A 21,670-nucleotide genomic window follows, 5' to 3' on the forward strand; every position below is an offset into this window, starting at 1 on the left:
GGGGGGGGAGGGGAAGGGGAGAGAGATGAGGGTCTATAGAATACTCCCAATAGTGGCTGCTCCCTTCCTGTTTCTGACTTCCAACCACACTGACTCAGTGAATTTGAACTGAAATGACTTTATTTCTTATATCCTTCACATACATGAGTAAAAATCTTTACATTACGACAATTCCTCCAGTATGTCCTCCCTTTCTGTAGCTGTGATACTATCCCTGATTAGTAATGCCACTTCCTCACCTCTTTTACCCCCTTCTTGTGCCCTTTGAAACATCTGAACCCCAGAACATCAAGCAATCATTCCAGGCTTTGCAACACCATATCGACAATGGTTGCAATATCACAATCCTATGTACTGATCCAAACTCCAAGTTCACTCTTATTCTTAATACTATTCACATTAAACAAATTTCAACCCATCCTATTGACTACACATTGTCCAAGGAGACTTTCCTGAACACTTAAACTCCACTCTATCTAAACCCTTTGCTCCATGGCAGTCCCATTCTACATTAGGAAAGTTAAAAGCTATATACTATGACATCGTATTACCCTTGTAACTTTCTGCCATTTACCTGCATATTGTTTCCTCTAGTTCCCATTGACCATTTGGGGGTCTACAGTACAATACCCAACAGGGTGATCCTCCTATTAAGTCTCAGCTCCACACATAAAGCCTCACTGGATGATCAGTCCATAATTTCACCTTGGAATATTGCTATGATGTTCTTTTTCCTTCATCAGCACCCTGGAACATTTAGCTGTCAGTTCTGTCCCTCTCTTAGCCATATTCCCTGATCCAATTTTCAAGTATATCCTTTTTTTGAATTTGGCTACGAAGAATCTATTTCCCCAAGTACTCCAGATTCAGTATCACCAGCACCAGAACAATCTTGCAGGATTTTTGAGCACTGATATGCTTGCAATGAAGGCAATCAGTCCATTTAACTGTTGAACAATTGGGGAGCGAGGAGAGTGGAGGGGATTTGAAAAGATCCCAAACGACAATTGCTTTACCCAGAGGGCAAATATGCATACATGGACTGAGCTGACCAGAGAAAGTGGTTGGAGCAGCTGTAACAATATTTAAAGACACTTGGATAGGAGGGCTTTGGATAATGCTGTGCATCATGGCTAGTTAAGCCAAAGGGTCTGTTTCTATTACTCTATGACTATGAGAGGATGATGGAAAAAGAGACAGCATGTGCATAAGTATGGAGCAGTGGGAGAAATACCCCTTTTCTGCTCCCAACACCAACTTAAAATAATAAACTTCTACTGATGTCAGAGGCCTCATTTTTTTTGGCAACTTCGGTTTGTTGTACCCCCATTAAAGTCACACAGACACAAACATTTGGTAAACTGTCCATTTATATACAGATAGATACAAAGTTGATGAAAAGTTAGATATTTCAATGTTCAAAAACTAAACAAACAGTACAAATTAAATATGCTTTACTGTTGTCTCACTGTAGAGGAATTGGGCGGCGGAAAGAATGAAGGAAGCCACATACTGGCCCAAGTCAAAGACAATTTTCTGTTACTTAGAGGCACTGTTCCTCGAGCCACACTGGCACCACCGCAGAACATTCACTGTGAAACAAAGAGGGGCCACAGTTACGGCCCCTGACCAATGCTTCCCTGCTCCTCCAGGTTAGGTTAGACATTGGACACTGAGCAAGAATGACCCTTTTCCCCCTTGAATTCAGATGCATACTGATCATTTCCTCTCTCAAGCCTGCCCAGCAGAAGCCAAGTTTGGTAATGACAAGGGAAAAGGAAGAATCTGCATTTCAGAGCTTACTTGCAGGGCTGAATTAGAACCCTATCCAGCAGGGTTGTCAGGTTCAGACCCTGGCTTTGACAAATATTCAAAAAGCTCCCCACTGACTTGTGTTATTGATATATTTCATCCATAGCTCACAAACTAGGACTTTTCACATGGAGGTGAGAAACAGAGTCCCTTTCTCCATTCCTGGCAAAGAGGTTTGAGTACCCCCAATCACCATTCCATTAGTAATAGCACCTTTAACCCCTGCTGCAAAATCTTAGAACTCCAGATTTATTTAGCTGCAATTAACTCTAGTGTTCCACACTGACACATCACAATACCTTCTGAGTGGAGAGCTGACATCAATCTGAACTGGAGATGAAAACCTCCCCCTCTTCTCATGAACTGGGTGAAAAAGATAATTCTCAACAGCTGTCAAATATCTAAAACATCCCAGGCAGAAGAAATACACGTGTTAAACTAAAACATTCATAACCAACACCATCATTGGAGTTTGTTACATTCATAAAGTGGATAGAATGTTGTGAGTTGTGAAGATGTCCTTATGCCAAACCACTCCTCCAGTGCATAGCCAGAGGGGCAACACAGCTTTCTCTGTAATCTAAACTGCAATGGCACTCTGCACAACTTGTACATCAGTGGCTACAATTTAGTGCCACGTGTTAGGACGAGGCAGAGTTCAGTTTATGGAATGCTGCATTACAGGGGCCATTCAGCCCATCATGCCTACACTAGCTCCCCCAAAATACTGATAGAGCATCTGGGAAAAGGCAATACTGGAAAACATGTCAGACATCCCACAGGCAGGTGGGAGCAGTCAAATGCTACTGCTAACCCAGTAAGATCAGCCAAACTCTCAACCCTGCATCGCTGGGATTGTCTCAGACCTGTGAAGTCACTGAAATATTGTAGGAAATTGTAACAGATTATTTTTGCATAGCCAGATCCCAATAGCAGCAGTGTGATGAAGGGCAAGTAATACCTAATCAACACTCTGTTTTGTGCTCAAGGTGTTTGATCAAGAAAGCCATGTGGGCCAGAGTTACCCAATCAAGATCCTCACATTCATCCAGAAGTCTGAATAGCAACTCTATTGCACTACAAAGTGCAAATGTGAGACTGACTGAGGGACTGAGATGTAAATGTGTGAAAATCCCAGCATATGTGTGCCCTTTGGAATAATTTAAATTGCGGGGGGCAACTGCCATCTATACACTGGTCTTCAAGAAAATACCTAGCCTGCAGCTGGGCTTTGCTACCTTCTCCAAGCTACTGTAGCTGAGGTTTGGCAGACATCTTGAGCCTCCCGCCAACACCACACTGACTAGGTGACTAACCAGCCAGGTAAAACTCAAAAAGTGTCCCAGGCCAGGTCTTGATATCCCAGTGTTTCAGGTGATTGCTAAATCACCACTCTGGAGCAAACCATGATCAGTTTGTGGAGACCCAAAGGCCACAGGCTGGACCCCACGTCTTGGCAAACCCTGGTGGACATCAGAAAAACAAGGATTCTAGATTCGATTGGAAATGGTCCACATCCAATTAACCTGATGCACGTTAAGACTTTTCACAAGCTAGTTCAGTTATGAAAGTCCAGCGACCATGAGGTTAAACTGAGATTCTGTTGACAATAAAAGCAAAAGGAGTCACACTCCTGTACCCAGGTACCACCCCTGCACCCTAAGATAAATAATGGCACAGAAGCAGGACCTGGCACCATACTGGAATCAACATCACGCAGGAGGTTGCTAAGATTTTGAGTGGAGAATAGATACAACAGGTAGTTTACCCAACAGCAGCTCCTTCACATTCAGAACACACCAGTGGGCTCCACAAAATCCCATCCACTCAGTGCAGAAAGGATGATCAATCAGCTGCTGCTCTACAACTAGGTGTTTACCTGCAGCCAGGGAAGAGGAAGGTCTCAACTTAAGTCAAATCTCTGGTCCTCCACCCTGCCCTTTAAAATAACAAGGTGCTGGTTTGAAACCTTGGCCACAATAACAGCACCTGCTGAAGTTCAGTATTCTTTCACAGATGGCCACGACACTAGCCCATTAATAACTAAATCTATATGCAACACACTTGAGCACCCGGGGCGGGGGGGGGGGGGGGGGGGGGGGGAGTAGATTAATTGCTTCTCAGTGCTGGATGGCTTGCAGCACACAGTTGGCAGGCCAGCATGAAAATTACTTGATAGCGGCAACAGGATAATTCCTTCACAAGACAAATTGGCACCAACACAGTCCAAAAGGTTTTACAACTTTTGCATATATAATCGGGAATACTGCAGCAAGTCAGTACATGTAGGAAAATACACTGGATTCCACAATGTCCACTCTCTCGTTTTCAGGCACCCAACAATTTCCTTTTCCATTTAACAAAAAGGAACTATTAAAAGTCTTCTAAAGGCAAATTTCTCTCCGGCTCAACAACTGAAAAACAGTTCTTTTAAATATGATGTCCATAAATATTAATTCAGGAAAATGCACAAACACACACGTCTGTAAAATAAGGCAGTAGGGGACTGTGGGGTTAAAAAAGTGTCTAATATAGACATTTGAACAGGAAAAGAAGAGATTTTTGGCAGGGGTAACCCAGCAGAATAATAAAACTTGGCTCCTTCCTTTGTTCAATTAGTAAGGAGCAAAATGTCCCAAGCAATCCTTCACCAGCATGTGGAAAAAGGAATTAAACTGCTTATACAAAGAATTCTTGCACGCTGCTACCCCCAACCCTAAAGCTGAGCTGCCTGCTTTAGCAACAAGAGCACATGGTGCCAAGGCTGCTCTGACTGGCATCAAGGCCAGGAAGGTAGGGGGTGCTGTGTATAATCTCACCTCCCCCGTTAGAAGTGTCCTTTAAAGTCTCCCTTAGTTCTGTAGTTTCTGGGCACTTGCTGCGATATACAAGAAGAACTGACCCAGGCAGATGGGAATTATTAGATGTAGTTCATACTCCATCCAGATCACTGAAACAGAATAAATACAGAATTAGTTTCTCAGAAAGGGGCATTTCCACCCCACCTGCCAAAATGAAGACAGTAACTCCACAGTGCTTCGTTTCCCTGAAGTGTCCAGCAATAAACCCAGACAGAACACTTATTTGCAGTCTACACACATCACTTGCTAACACCAAGACACATGCTGAAGGCAGAGGTTAGGATGCTATTGACCTGTCTTTTAAATTATACATTTCAATAGTTCACCAATTCCTAGTAAATGGAATAAAACACTAAGCATACTGCCTTTCACCAATCACCCTTCAGTAACTCACTGCCCTTCACCCAATAACTCCTTTTCTAGCCTCTTCACAATGGACCATTTAAGGAAAACTTGAGCTAACTCTGGTCTCTAGATCACCAGGATCTCCACTGCCAATTACAACTGCTGCCCTGGGATTTCCTGCTTAAACCTTCTGGCTTTTTTACAATGCTCCATGAAATTCCCTCTTGCACAAGCTTTTGGGTTACCTGTCATATTTACATGTACAGTTCAGTTAATCAGATGTTCTTTGAGAGTTCCTCAAAAAATGCTTTGGTAAACTTTGAAAGAGGGTGTATGATTAGAGGCTGCAGGTGTTGAATGTGCTATGGAATTTTGCCATGCAGAAATGCAACCACTTTAAATGAAGACGTACAAGCAGTGGATTGGGCTCTGCGTTAATGAGCTTTGATCAAGGAGTGATGGCTAGGGCAATGGTGGCCAAGGGACCTTTCAATCCTCATCCCAGTGGATTGCTTCACCCAAGGGAAGGCAGCTGCACAGCAAGCAGAGACTTGCTCAAAACCTCTGAAATGACATTGCCCAGAATATAAGCAATTTTCCAACATGGTGACCAGCTGAAAATGGATGTTGCGAGAGGGAGGGTGGGAAGTGGGATTGGAAGGGGAGAGTCCAAATGGAGCAACTCTATATCAGGGTGGAGTTTTACAGGAGAAAACTTACTTTGACATCCTTGCTATTAGCCTCTGGAGGCTTTGGAAGACATGGGGGCCGGGGAAGTATGGGTGATGAGCAAATCCAATACCTTCCCTCCAAGAACTGGTACAGAGTTAGCACAGCGAGGCAAACCACCAAAAAGAAAAAAGGGCAGCATGGAAAGCAGCAGAGAGAAGAACAGTTAGATGTTAAGGCAATTTATAAGCATCAGCAAGGTCACAATTAGGAAGTCATCTTTTCATTCAATATTGAGGAAGTCACAGAGTTTATGCAGATGGTACCACACACAACATGCATTGTAACACTGCAGAACCACAAAGGATTATCATTCCGATATTACTTTCTAATTAGTTAAAAAGAGAAGCAAGACTGTTGTTACACATCTGGATATTTATCAATGCAATGCATTGTAAAATGCCAAGAAGGCAGTTGGAGGACAAGAGGGTGACTGCCACTGTCAGGTTCGGGACAAAGCAGAAGAATAATAAAGGTTGAAAACACCAATAAAAGACAAAAATACAATCCACTTAGTCAATTGCATTAAACAGTGAATACATAATGAGTTATTCACCAATCACAACACAGAGTGGGGCCCCATTGGGTAACCCAGAGGTCATTCCCAAGACTAGAAATGAAATTCTCCACATCTTTGGAATATAAAAAATCCGATGCTTGTCCCTAAAACCTGCTGATGTTTAACAGATTCAATGCACAAGGACAGTTAGGTTTAGCTTGTACAGAAGGGAGTATTTACATGTCTGTGGTAATTTTATGCTCTACCTAAGTCCCTTCCAAACCCAGTTAGTGCAAACTTCTGTTCACATATTTACCAGCAGCTCTTAAAGCTTTCCACTATTCTCAACCTCAACCACCCTGTTGGGGACAAGTTAAAGACTTACTCTTGAGTGAAGAAAGATTATCCGTGAATTCCCACCTGTCTGATATTTATAGCTGACGGACTGGGATTTCTCATCATCCCTTTACCCACTGCAACGATCCAACTTTAAGGCTTCAGCTACAGTACATCCAGATAAACACCAACTAGCTCAGGAATTTTTGGGGTACAGTATGGTGCAGAGGGGGAAAGAGATGACAAATGCTACGTGGACAAGGGGAGATAAATCCACTGCTCCAATGCACAGTCTTTTCATGAGGGAATGCCCAAGACTGTGGGAACATAAAGGCCAGGGACGGGAGAGCTGCTGAAGGCCCTGGTTCCAATGATGGAGTCAGCAAGACCTGTGGATGGATATACAGGTCACTGTATTTAACCAATTTCTTCAATAACTGATCAGAAGAGAAGATAAACTGCAAGAAAGATGTAGATAGGTTACACCAGTTACATGGGGCCTAGATAAGATCATATCTGGAATACAGTATATAGTGATGGTTTCATTTAAAGAAAGACGTTAATATATTGTAAACAGTAAAGATGTATTTGATAAATAACCGGTATTGACGAGATGCCTGTTGAGAAAACATTGGGAGAGGCTAAGTTTACATTCTCTGTAGTTTAGAAGAATGAGAAAGTACTGATTGAAACACAAGATGCTGAGAGGTCTTGAAGTAAATATGGTTAGACAGTTCTGATTGCTCCCTTACAGGGAGGATGTGGAGGTTTTGGAGAGAGTTGCCTGGATTAGAGTGTATTAGTTATAAGGAGAGATTGACATACATGGATTGTGTTTGCTGCAGCGTCAGAGGCTGAGGGAAGACATGGAGGGTTATCTGTGCTGTGGAGACCAAGTCATAGAGTATATTTAAAGTGGAGGTTGATAGGTTCTTGACTACATTGAACACAAGAAATAGGAGCAGGAGTAGGCCATCTGGCCCATCATCCTGCTCCGTCATTTAATAAGATGATTGACCTGACCATGGACTCATTTCTACCAACCTGACTTTTCTCCATAACCCTTGATTCCCCTACTATACAAAAATCCATCCAACCTTGCCTTAAATATATTTACTGAGGTCGCTTCCACTGCGTCCATTAGTCAGGGCACCAAAGGTTATGGGAAGAAGGCAGGTGAATGGGATTGAGAGGGATAATAAATCAGCCATGATAGAATGGCGGAGCAGAGTCAATGGGGTGAGTGGCCTAATTTTGCTATGTCTTATGGTCTTGCAATAGAGGTGCAGATAAGGTAGAAACATCAGATACCAAAGAACATAGCTTAAAGGTGAGAGGGGAAGTTTAAAGGATGTGAAAGGTATGTTTTTTGTTTTTTAAAAAATAAACCCACAAGAGTTGTAGGTGCCAGGAAGTAGAGAACAGTGATGTTTAAGCGACATTTAGACAAGGACCTGAACACACAGGGAATGGATGAATATGGATCATGTGCAGGCAGATAGCTTTAAGAGATCAGCCACCCTCAGGTTGAAGGAGCAACACCTCATGTTCCATCTGATTAGCCTCCAACATGAACTTTGATTTCTTCAACTTCTGGGAATTTTCCCCCTCCTCCCATTTCCCACTCTGGTCCCCATTACTCTTTTCTCCTCACCTGCCTATCATTTCCCCCATTGTCTCTCTACTTTTCCTTTCTCTCATGGTCCACACTTTTTTCAGATTCCTCCTTCTCCAGCCTTTTGCCTTTTTAACCTATCACCTCCCAGTTTCTTACTTCACCCACTTTCCCACACCCACCTAGCTTCATCTATCACTTTCTAGCTTGTTCTCCTTTCCCTCCCACCACCTTATTACTCTAGCCACTTCCCCCTTCCTTTCCAATCCTGATGAAGGGTCTTGGACCAAGACGTCAACTGTCTATTCATTTCCATAGATAGATGTTGCCTGACAGCGAGTTCCTTCAGCTTAACTTGTCACCATGGTCAGCACTGACAGCATGGCTGAAGGTCCTGCTGAGTTGTACTGTTCTAGTTCTCTTGTGGAATGAAGTAGAACTGGGTGGTGGGGGTTCATTACTTAAAAGACAGACAATAATTTTCTCTCTTAAGATTGCAAGACTTTTGGGATACTTCCTCAAAGATCAGTGGAAGCTGTGGCTTGCTACATTTTAAAATTCATGATAAGGATTACTGGGGAATGCAAGGTAGGGTCACAATTCAATCAGCAATGAACTTAACTGGCATTGGGAATTTGAGCGACTGAGTGGACCATGTCTGTTCCTAAGTGATGCTGCAACTCTTTATAGCTCATTAATGAAATGACTATCAACAAATGTGGGAGCTTGGATAAATGGATTTGCAAGAAGAACATTACAAGAATACAATTTCCAAAGCTGAGAAACAGCAAGATGACCATGATGATCTACAGTTTGTGCAATGGGAAGGAGTGGGAAATTTTGACCAACTTTAGGAGATCCAATTCTAAAGCTTTGCATACTTTGAAGATGAAAATGTCACCCAGTATAGGACCAATCTCCCTTTCATTTGGGATCCAGCCATTTGCAGTGCACAGGCGCTCAAAACCAAATTCTGTTGTCTGCTAATGAACAGTTGCTCTCTGAAAAGCCTTATGTCAGGAAGCAGCCCCTCACCTCACTGCTAAAGCCAGCCACCCTCTCCATTCAACTCCACCATGGTACTTACGAAGCAGATTTCAGTTTCTAACAGTGTGTCATGACACCGGTTGCTTTCCTCTGCTTTTGACGCAACAGAGAGCTCTGAAAGAGGGGTCCCCGAGGCTGGCTCTGAAATAATTGGAGGTATACTGTGGAAGGGGAGGAGGGAGTGAAAAAGTGGAGGAAGAAGAAAGACAGGCAATAAATTCCTTCAAGATTCCATTCTTTCTACATGAAGCCTGGAATAACAGGACGAGTTTAAGAGCTGACCCTGCTTGATGTTATCAACACTATCAAGACTGTGGTCGGTGTGAGATAGAAGGTGGATCACAAAGTGCGAATGCAGAAATCTCCCCATGTAGGTAAAGCTATGAGAGAGTGCCCAACCCACTGAAATAGTTACTGGCAGGGCTATGTACTGTGCTGACACTGGACAGTACTGTGACAGCACTCTACCTCAGAGCCCTTTGCACAGACAGGGTCTTCTGGGGAAAGGCTGGAATTTAAAGGAGCAGTTCAGACCCAGTAAGGTGCCCAATTCTGGTCTCAGGGCACAAGGACACAATTTTGGAAAATTTACTTTGATCCTCTACTTCAATTCACTCTCATTTTTGAACCCCATTGATTCCTTTTCCAAGAATTGCTCTATAAGTGAAAGGAGTGAATGCATGTTTCTCTCCAAGAAATTTCTCATCTATCATACAGTCATACAAAAGTACAGCAAAGAAACAGGCCCTTTGGCCCATCTAGTCCGCAAAGCAACTTAAACTGCCTAATCCTATCGATCTGCACTGGTATCATTGCCCTCCATACCCATGTATCTATCAAAACTTCTCTTAAATGTTGAAATTGAACTTGCATGCACCACTTGTGCTTGCAGCTCGTTCTACACTTTCGCGGTCCTCTGAGTAAAGTATCCACTTAAACTTTTCGCCTTTCACCCTTAACCCGTACCTCTCGTTGTAGTCCCACCCAATCTCAGTGGAAAAAGCCTGATACCATTTACCCTATCTATACCCCTCAATTCTGTATACTTCTATCAAATCTCCCCTCAAACTTCTATGTTCTAAGGTATAAAGTCCTAACCTATTCAATCTAACCTTATAATTCAGGTCCTCCTGAATTTTCTCTATACTCTTTCAACCTTATTTACATCTTTCCTGTAGATAGGCAACCAAAACTGCACCAATACTCCAAATTAGGCTTCGCTGTCTTATACAACTTCAACATAACATTTCTGTACTGAATATTTTGATTTATGAAGGTCAAAGTGCCAAAAGCTTTCTTTATAACCCTATCAACTGGTGAAGCCAGTTTCAATGAATTGTGGATGTATATTCCCAGATCCTTGTTCTACTGCACTCCTCAGTGCCCTACAGTTGTCTGCAAGACCTATCCCAGTTGGTCCTACCGATATGTAACACCTCTCATGTTTTTGCATTAAATTCCACCTGCCATTTTTCAGCCTAATTTTCCTGCTGAAAGCCATGATAGTCTTCCCTCGCTCTCCACTGCACCCCCCGTTCTTGGTGTCACCTACAAACTTGCTGATCCATTTAACCACATTATTATGCAGATCATTGATATAGATGATAAAGAACAACCGACCCAGCATCAATCCCTGCAGCACGAGTCAGTCTGTGAGGCCACCATCTACTACCACTCTCTGGCTTCACCAACAAAACCAATGTCTAGTCCAGTTTACTACCTCACCTTGAATGCTGAACAACTGAATCTCCTTGACAACCTCCCATGTAGAACCTTGTCCTAAACGTCTCACCTTACACCAAAACTGTCCTGGTTAAGTTCACCAGCTAGGAGGAATTCTTCATGTCATGCCCCTTCTAAATTTTACTCAGCATGATTAATGGGATCACCTGCTAAATTAATAAACACTAATGATGCAGGCAGATTTTAACTATCCTCAAAAGCAGAAGTTTGCCATGCCAGGACCAGTGCTGTTAAACCCATAACCTTGAAGCAGAGAGAGGTAGTGAATTTTTGGTAATTACTCCCAGGCAAATGAAGACATTCAAAACAGATATTGCCATCCAAAGAGCAATTTCAACACAGACATAACACCCAAATCACCAAAATCTCAAGACAATGGTGGGAGACTGGATCTTCCATTATCTCACCAACATCACACAGCAACCATTCAAACAATAGGCAAGTACCACCAGACAGACAGACAGGTTAACAATTTCAATCTATTTGCAAAACTTGGAGCACCCCATCTCTCCAATCCTAACTGCACAGGAGAAATAATAGTTGCACCATCAGCAATACAGTCCAGCAACTGTAGAGCTTGCCACGTTTGGCTGAGCTTTCTCCCTATTCAGGTTTGATGCTCCACAATGTAACATGGCATCAGTCTTGTTCTACCCCTGTACTCTCACCTTTCTACGCTGCTGGCAACTAGTTCATTTGGATGCTGTTCAGTCTCATTGGTGGTGTGCTCGTCCAATCCTATAGGCCTGCAACAAGAACAAGTTCCAAGGTCTGTACTCATTATAATCCAGACGTTGAGTTACACAAATTCTTTCACAATTATACTGGATTCTTAACTTTGCAAAAATACCCACGGTGCTTCACAAGAGTCAGGCAGAATTCTCCAGTAACTCACATTGGAAAATGAGGCCATGTCACCACTAAAAGCTCAAGGGTGCTGGATCTGAATGTTTAATTGTAATTTCCTTTGCAGTTTAAGAATTACCTGCTTGTATTTTATATAATTATTTATATACAAGTAACAGCTTAATATGCTCCTAGTGCCCTTAGTATGTATATGCAAGTTCAGTGTGTTGCCCTGGTGGTTATACAGAGTATAATTCTGGAAAGATTTGGAAACTTCTTTGTTCTGCATTATTTGAATAAGAAGTACTTCATTGGTTAGCTCTCATCTACAAATTTGAATGGAATTTTTCTTAACTACGTAGTATAAAAGCTGCTCCATGCTCGGTGCTGTCTTTTTAGATCCTTTTGTTTCTATCTCCCTTTGCTCAGCAGACCTCTATCACTGTCTGTTTCAATTTTTCCTTTGTTCTATCAACGCTTAATAAAACAACCGTGAAGCAAAAACTTTTGTGTCTCTTTCCCGACTTCTGAAAGAACCTCAGACTAAAACATAGAATCCAACAAGGACGAACTTTTAAGGAGATGGACGAGGAAAGCCAGAAGTGAATCCAGGGGCCAGGGTTCAGGCAGATGTTGGAAGAGCTGCCAATGAAGCAGTAAATATTTTAAAACCAGCATCTCTGGACTGCAAAGTGAGGTAGGTCAATGAATACATGATGATAAACTGATGCAAGAACACAAACTGAAATTTGTGTAACTTTTACAAAGTGGGAGGCTGGTCAGGAAAGGCCTTCGATTGTCAGGTGCTGAAGCATCAATACACCGACCTTAGGAAAATATTCCAATAATCACTACTTATGGGATTATGGTGAAAGAACAGGGTAGGTATCTAGCACAGACCCAATGGCCAAACAACCTCTTCTACAGTGTGTAATCCCAACAAGAATTGACCTTGTATCGGGGGAATTAGTTCCTGTGCCATCCAGCGCTCCAGGTTCAGCAAGGGAAGAACTGGATAAAGTTGTGGCAGCTGAATCACTAGCAGCCTCATCAAGAGGTGGGGTCCTGGGTAGGATGTCAGGCCGACCTTGATATGCTCCTGAAATAAAAGACAGAAACAATGTCATAAATTAGTGCTACCTTGAGCAGAAAGAACCCAGAGGAATGTGAGAGTCAAACTGCTCTTACTTCCCCACATTTCCTCTTTTATTCAGACAGATCAAGTGTTATCAGCCTCATCTCAGTGGCTGCTGCAGCACAATTAACCTCTCACTGGATGAACATCAAGCGTTAAGGCTGAGAGTTCAAATATCACCAAGGAAGTTGGGAAATTTAAAATTTAAGTAACAAACAAGTCAAGAATTGAGAACAGTGAATCTCAGTTTGGTGACCATTTGACTGTCACTGAACTCAGCTGGTTCACTAACGTTCTTGAAGGAAGGAAATACACTGAAGATAAAAACTGCACATGCTGGAAATCCAAATCAAAAATAGGTCAGATTGCATCTAGAAAGAGAACCAATTTAGGGTTCAGGTTGAAGAGACTGTCAGAAAAGAAAGCATGTTGAGGTGCAGGGAGGATGGGAGGAGGAAGATGCTTCAGAGGATCAAATTGATATGCTGTAAATAATGTGATCTGATGAATGGGTGAATGGGAGCAGTTAAAGAGAATGTAAATAAAAGAATGTAGGAGTTGTGAAATGAGGAAAAGCAAAAGGAGAAAAAAATCCAACAAGCTGAGTGAGTATCCCCAATGGATAACTGAGACAGATCGAAATCAAGTCATCTGAAATTGCAGAATTCAATTTTAAGAACGGGGCTCCAATGTGGCAAGATGAGGCGTTGCACAACCTCTGATACAACATTCTGTCCAATGCTTCTGAAAATCTAAATGTACTACATGTAAAGGTTTCCTTCTATCAACACTCCCTGTCACATCCTCAGAGTTCAAGCCAACATAATTACTTTTCTTCAAGCCACCTTGACCAAGTTTGATCATCTTCACCTTTCCTAAATAATTAGTATTTTCTCCTTGATTGGGATGTCATTCACAGAACTATGAGATCAGAGGCATGCAAGAGAACAGAAATAGTGCTGAGTGTGACAGAGTCTGAGCAAGACATTTTTCAAGACAGGGCGGGCTACAGCCATGAAGGAATTTGAAAACTTTACCTGGTTCTATTATTGCTTGAGTGATCTCCCTGGTAGGCACCTGGCCTTTACCTTCCTCACTCAAGGATGAGGGTGGCTGCCCAGAGCCACCTGTCGCAGGCCGCCTCACTGATGTCATACCGAGTCTGCTTTTCTTTGACGGGGAAGGTTTTACTAAATTAATAAAAAAGCAATAGTATTAAAGGCACAAACTAACACACAAATACTTAGTATGCAATTATTTTATCACTCTCCACCTCTATAGCACACAGACAGGATATGCAGACTTACTACCAGTAGCCCACACTGCCTGGACAATTTTGCTCTCTTGGTTTTGAGGTTGGAAGACAGCTTGAATTCCACCATAAAAATAGAGAACCTTGACTCGAGTGACACCAAGACTTTCTTTTCTTTCTTTATTCACAGATGGCGATTAGGACTTTCATAATAATCTACTGGCTTCCAGGCAATTGTTACTGAGAATAGCTCAGAGTGCAACAGAAGAATTCACTGATTTCTGTAATTCCTGTGATTCCAGGATTACAGAATAAACTGGCTGTACCAAGAGTGATGTTAAAGTGTCAACTTGTGCACTGGACCTGCTGTCATTGGACACTATTAACATGCCTCAGAACTTCTACAGCACCTTAAGGATATGGTACCTCTAGAGAAGCACTTTGCAAAGTAGGAAATGCAGTAAATACTTCAGGTACACATAGCTCCCACAGTCAGGACTGAATAAGCATCAGGCTGGAAGTTAAATATCAGCACCAGGATACTGAAGGAGCATCCACAAAAACGGAGTTGAGGAGAAGGGTGAACAGGGAAAGTGACTTCAATAGAACATGATTAAAACTGAGGGCAAGCACCGGAAAAATGGCTAAAGCACATGGAAAGGAGCTGCACTCAGTGGTTTAAGTCAAGGGAAGATGGGATTAGTACAATTGGTTACTTAGGTTACTTGTTCCAAATGATTCAAGGATTAACCTATTCAATGCTGGCTCACCCTCCTTGTACTAAGGGACATCAGGAACCCAAACCACCTCCATGGTACTGTTATTACTTAATACTTACAAAGTGGTAAAACTCAAACGTGATATCACCTACTTGGTCTACCTAATCTCCTTTCCTACTGTTCTCAGAAATGGTGCTGTCCTGCACTAAGAGCCTGGGCCCGTCCCCTAGGTTACTCAATAAAAACAGAGAAGTAGTAAAGGATTGCATCTGTTTACATCTTCCCAACATCCCAACTGTAATGTAGAAATACAACAGTTAATTCATACGAGATGGACAATTTTAGTAATATTGGTTGATGGATAAATACTAGACCCAAGCATTTTTGGTTTGCATTACTCCCCTCTCATCTTTTTATTCCTTCCTTTCCCAAATGACATCCAATATTCTCAAATTATTTGCTATAACCACCCTAGTACTCAATGAGGAATGACACTTTTAGTGCTCTATGGGGAATAATATTTTCTCGCAAAGTTCTTAATAAATCCCACAAGTGTTTTATGTTTATGTTCCCTAGTCCTGATCTTCCCAGCCAAACATTCTTCATTTACAAATAAATTATTAACTGAACCTTTTATCGGATATTCAGACTGACTGCGTCTTTGTGGTGACATAAGGTTGTGTCTCACCAAATACAGACAGTACAGAGGCCCTGGAAATGTTTCATTTCAAGCAATTCAGAAATGAGAAATCTTCAACACAAACCTTCTAAAGCAATAATAACTGAATACCTACGTGGTATTTTTTTGAAAACTGTGCTGCACATAAATCGTTGAAAACGCTCAGCATAGAAACCAGGTCTGTGCACAGACACTGTATCCTGTGGAAGACAAAATGTAGATTTGCATTTACACTGGGGAGCGGCAAATATTCAAAAAGCACACTTTAGGACTATTCTACCAGGTTCATTAAACACAATAGGGGGAAATGAGCCCTCTAAGCCTACACCACCATTCAAAGCCATAATCTCCTCAGTACTAATCAATAAGCTTCAAAAGCTGGGCCTTTGTACCTCCCTGTGCAACTGGATCCTTGACTTCCTCAGCAGACCATAGTCAATGTGGATCGGAAATAACACCTTCTCCTTGTACACCTCAAGGATGTGTGCTTAGCCCGCTTCTCTACTGCGTACAACCATGACTGCATGGCTAGGTGCAACGTAAATGTCGTCTCTAAATTTGCTGATGAGACAAAATAGATCAGCTGGTTGAGTAGTGTCGCAACAACAACCGTGCACTCAACGTCAGAAGCAGACATTGTTGAGGACTTCAGGAAGTAGTCAAGGGAACACACAGCAATCCTCATCAAGGGATCAGCAGTGGAAAGGGACAGCAGTTTCAACATCTCTAATCATTTACTGTGGATTCAACATACTGATGCAATTACAAATGCCAGCAGCTGTATTTCATAAGGAGTTGGAGGAGATTTGGTATGTTATGACTCTAGTAGAAACCCGACTGCTGGCTCTGTAGAGTCTGAAGCACAGAAACTGACGCTTCAGCTCCCCCATCCTACCCGCCATGTCCATGCAGATCATCATTACACATGCCATTTACCAGTGGAGATAGCACAGGGTGTGCAGGGAAAGACTTATGGCTTGAAAGCAGAAATCAGACTGGTGAACTTCACCAACTTCTTCTGCAGAGTCGCAGCATCTGTCCTTGCAGGACTGGACACAGTACAGAAGGTAGATGTCTGCCCAGAAGCATGCAAACAGCAAAGCTCCTTTCACTAGCGCAACTCCCTATTCTTTGCCTTTGTACAAATATAAGGTTCTTGGTAATAAATAAACTTTTCAGTGTAGTGTCAACACAAATTTAGCAGCTGGAGAGGAAATTTTTGTTGTTTTAAATGCAGCATTTTGTAACGATCCAGATTGAGGTGTCTGAAATGACAGTTGAATCAGATTCAATGGGTGCTTTCAAATGTTCTCAACTAAGCTTCAAATACTGCAAGATGACCTGAAGCTCCCCTGCAACTCTTGCCTGTACAGTCTCAATATTTTCCCATGTTCTGGTAATCAGAACCAAACATAGTACAGTCTTTTATTGCACAACAAATTAAACTTGATAATGAGCACCCAACAGCTACCTTGCAAGTGGTCTAAAGGCTGATCAAAGTGAATGGTAAAGAGTTGGAGGGCAAAGAGCTCAGGACCCATACAACTGAGGTTATGGGGTGCCAACAGCAAAATATAGGACTCGCAGATAAACAATAGGAATAAAAGCAGGTGGCCACATACCTGGCCAAAGAGATTGATTTTAGGGAATGTCTTAAAACAAGCAGTGGTTTAGGGAAGCAGTTTCATAGCTCAAAGACTGGGCTGCTGAAGGTATGATCACAAATGGCTGAAATGAAGAGAATGGCAAGTTGAGGGAACACATCAGTCCTCGTCAAGTGATTAGCTGCGGAAAGGGTGAGCAGATTCAAGTTTTAGGGTGTCAATATCTCTTAAGATCTATCCTGGGCTCAACATTTTGATGCAATTACTAAGGTGGCAAGACACGGGCTATATTTCATTAGGAGCTTGAGGAGACTTGATATATGTCACCAAAAACTCACTGTTTTCTACAGATGTACAGTGAAGAGCATTCCAAATGGTTGCATCATTGTCTGGTATTGAGGGGCCACTGCATAGCATCAAAAAAAGCTGCAGAAAGTTGTGAACTTAGTGAAGTATGTGTCTTCAAGCACCTGTACCAATGAGAAGAGGGCATGTCCTCCATCATGGGCACTAGCCTTCCTGAGGATATTTCAAAGGTGAATGCGTCAGTAAGACAGCATCTATCATTAAGGAACCCCATCACCAAGGACATTCCCTCTTCTCATTGGTACAGGAGCCTGAAGGCACATACTCAACATTTTAGGAACAGCTTCTTCTCCACTGAATGGACAGTGAGCCCACGTACGTCACCTCACTTCCCCCCCCTCTTTTTGCACTACTTAATATAAATTTCTTGTAGTAATTTATAGTCTTAAAATTATATATTGTAATGTACTGCTGCCACAAAACATTTCACAACATATGCCAGTGATATTAAACCGGTTTCTGATTAAATTTAGTGATGTGTTAAGTGGCAATTTAAAGGAACAAAGGTGGAACAGAAAATAACAGAACTTCTTCAGAAGAATAACAGGATTAAAACAGAGCAAATATGGATGTGAATTGTACTGAGATGAATGCTTGAGTCATAGCCAATTCACAATCAACATTGGTAAGGCCACATTGAGAAACTGCAGAGTTCTGGTCAACCTGTTATATAGAAAGATGTTTTTGAACTAGGAGTACAATAAAAATTACAAATATGTTACTGGGAATGGAGGACTTTAGGTTCACAAACCTGGAAAGGCTGGGACATTTTTCATTGGAGTAAATGTGATCTTATAGATTTATAAAGTCATGCAAAGCAAAGGTACAAGGTGAAGATTTAAAAAGGATGTAAGACGCAGCTTTTTTGGTGAGTATATGAGATGAGCTGCCAGGAGAAGTGGTAGAGACAAATGTATTGAAGACATTTGGCCAGGTACATCAATAGGAAAGATTTAGAATTAGGGACCCAATGTGGGTAAGGTGACACTTGCTCAATAATGAAACTTGGTGAGCATTTTCATGCTGTGTAACTCTATGACCACAGATCTGACAACTGCAGGCAGGAGGTGGTTACAAACGTGTATGAAATTATGCAAAAACAGGAATGCATTTTATCTAATAAAAACAGCCATTGACAGATCAACATTCCTCAACTGTAAGATATAGGAACAACTTAGGCCATTCAGCCCATGAAGTCTGCTCTACCATTCCATCATGCCTGATTTAATATCCCTCTCAACCCCATTCTCACCTTTATTCTTTCTACCAAAGTGCACACACAACCATACACTTCCTGGCATTGTATTCCATCTAACACTTTGCCCATTCTCCTATTCTGTCCAAGTCATTCTGCAGCCTCTCTGCTTCCTCAACACCGCTTGCCCCTCCAGATATCTTTGTATTGTCCACAAACTTGGCCATAAAGCCATCAATTCCATCATTCAAGAAGGGAGGAAGAGAGAAAACAGGGAATTATAGACCAGTTAGCCTGACATCGGTGGTAGGAAAGATGCTGGAGTCAATTATAAAAGATGAAATTACGACACATCTGGATAGCAGTAACAGGATTGGTCTGAGTCAGCATGGATTTATGAAGGGGAAATCGTGCTTGACTAACCTTCTGGAAATTTTTGAGGATGTAACTATGAAAATGGACAAGGGAGAGCCAGTGGATATAGTGTACCTGGACTTCAGAAAGCCTTTGATAAAGTCCCACATAGGAGATTAGTGGGCAAAAATTAGGGCACATGGTATTGGGGGCAGAGTACTGACATGGATTGAAAATCGGCTGGCTGACAGAAAACAAAGAGTAATGATTAATGGGTCCCTTTCAGAATGGCAGGCGGTGACCAGTGGGGTACCGCAGGGTTCAGTGCTGGGACCGCAGCTGTTTACAATATATATTAATGATTTAGATGAGGGAATTAAAAGTAACATTAGCAAATTTGCTGATGACACAAAGCTGGGTGGCAGTGCGAAATGTGAGGAGGATGTTATGAGAATGCAGGGTAACTTGAACAGGCTGGGTGAGTGGGCAGATGCAGTTTAATGTGGATAAATGTGAGGTTATCCACTTTGGTGGTAAGAACAGGAAGGCAGATTATTATCTAAATGGAGTCAGGTTAGGAAAAGGGGAAGCACAATGAGATCTAGGTGTTCCTGTACATCAGTCACTGAAAGCAAGCATGCAAGTACAGCAGGCAGTGAAGAAAGCTAATGGCATGCTGGCCTTCATAACAAGGGGAATTGAGTATAAGAGCAAAGAGGTCCTTCTGCAGCTGTACAGGGCCCTGGTGAGACCACACCTGGAGTACTGTGTGCAGTTTTGGTCTCCAAATTTGAGGAAGGACATTCTTGCTATTGAGTGAGTGCAGTATAGGCTCACAAGGTTAATTCCCGGGATGGCGGGACTATCATATGTCAAAAGATTGGAGCGACTGGGCTTGTATACTCTGGAATTTAGAAGGCTGAGAGGGGATCTTATTGAAACATAAGATTATTAAGGGATTGGACAGGCTGGAGGCAGGAAGCATGTTCCCGCTGATGGGTGAGTCCAGAACCAGAGGCCACAGTTTAAGAATTAGGGGTAGGCCATTTAGAACGGAGCTGAGGAAAAACTTTTTCACCCAGAGAGTGGTGGATGTATGGAATGTTCTGCCCCAGGAGGCTGTGGAGGCCAAGTCTCTGGATGCTTTCAAAAAAAAAGATGGATAGAGCTCTTAAAGATAGCGGAATCAAAGGTTATGGGGATAAGGCAGGAACTGGATACTGATTGTGGATGGTCAGCCATGATCACAGTGAATGGCGGTGCTGGCTCAAAGGGCCAAATGGCCTACTCCTGCACCTATTGTCTAAAATCCAGATCACTGAAATACAACATGAAAAGTAGAATTCTTTTTATTAACAGGAAAGGACCCTGTAATTCCCAATCTTTGCCTCCTACCAGTCAGCCAATCTTCTTTCCATGTCAGTATCTTTCCTGTAATAATATGGGCTCTAATCTTATTCAGCAGCCTCATGTGGAGCACATTCTGATAATCTAAGTACAAAACATCCACTGATTTTCCTTTGTCTATCCTGTTTGGTATTTCCTCAATGAATTCCAACAGATTTGTCAGGCAAGATTTCCCCTTAAGGAAACCATGCTGACTCAGCCTATTTTATCACGTGCCTCCAATATCATCTTCAATAATGGCTAACTGGCCTACTATTTCCTTTCTTCTGCCTCTTCTTGAAGAGTGGAGTGACATCTACATTTTTTCACTCCTCTGGAACCATGCCAGAACATGGTGATTCTTGAAGGATCATTACCAATGCTTCTGCAATCTCTTTAGTTATCCCTTTTATAACCCTGGTCCAGCTGACTTATCCACCTTTAGACCTTTCAGCTTCCCAAGCACTTTCAGAATCAGGTTTAATATCACCAGATGTCATCAAATTTGTTGTTTCGCAGCAGCAGCACATTGCAATAAAAACAATAAAATTACAATAAATATTTATAAAAAAAATTAGTGCAAAAGGAAAAATACTGAAGAAATGCTCATGGATTCATTTACCATTCCGAAATCTGATGGTGGAGAAGAAGCTGTTCCTGAATTGCTGAGTGTGTGTCTTCAGGCTCCTGCACCTTTTCCTTGATGGTAACAATGAGAAGAGGGCATGCCTTGGGTGATGGGGATCCTTAAATGATGGAACTGGCTGAGTTTACAACTTTCCTGATCTGGAGCAGAGGACCCTTCATATTAGATAGTGATACAACTACTAGAATGCTCTCCACAGTACATCTGTACAAATTTGCTAGTGTTTGGGAACATACCAACTTTCCTCAAGCTCCTAATGAAACATAACTGCTTTCATTGATAAGATGATAGTGGGGGAGCTGCATGCCCTCAATCATTGAGTGGACCAGGCCCTCATGCCCTGGGTTCGCCTGTTGTGGCTGCCAGGAAAGGAAACACCAGAGCTGTCTATATGCTGGGCTGGAGGTTGTGAAATGTGAAGAGTGAGCATTTTCAAGTTCCTAGGTGTCAACATCTCTGAGGATCTGTCCTGGGTCCAACATATTGATGCAGCTACAAAGG

The 21,670-nt window shown here is 42.2% G+C and overlaps 1 protein-coding gene across 2 annotated transcripts in view; it reads right to left on the reverse strand.

Moving 5' to 3' along the window:
* Positions 1-1,352: 1,352 nt before the first annotated feature.
* The window catches only part of LOC140185104 (phosphatidylinositol 4-phosphate 5-kinase type-1 alpha-like), a 97,325-nt gene continuing 77,007 nt past the window's right edge, over positions 1,353-21,670 (reverse strand). Inside the window, exons 11-16 of one of the 2 annotated variants that reach the window (XM_072238369.1) lie at positions 15,734-15,818; positions 14,006-14,158; positions 12,785-12,932; positions 11,656-11,733; positions 9,285-9,405; positions 1,353-4,762 (exon numbers count right to left, since the gene is read on the reverse strand). In XM_072238369.1, the coding sequence (XP_072094470.1) occupies positions 4,760-4,762; positions 9,285-9,405; positions 11,656-11,733; positions 12,785-12,932; positions 14,006-14,158; positions 15,734-15,818 (588 nt within the window). In that variant the 3' untranslated portion in view covers positions 1,353-4,759. The remainder of the gene's footprint in view (positions 4,763-9,284; positions 9,406-11,655; positions 11,734-12,784; positions 12,933-14,005; positions 14,159-15,733; positions 15,819-21,670) is intronic. The other variant, XM_072238379.1, reaches the window with a different exon arrangement.

Source organism: Mobula birostris, chromosome 2, assembly GCF_030028105.1.
Source record: "Mobula birostris isolate sMobBir1 chromosome 2, sMobBir1.hap1, whole genome shotgun sequence".
NCBI lineage: Eukaryota > Metazoa > Chordata > Chondrichthyes > Myliobatiformes > Myliobatidae > Mobula > Mobula birostris.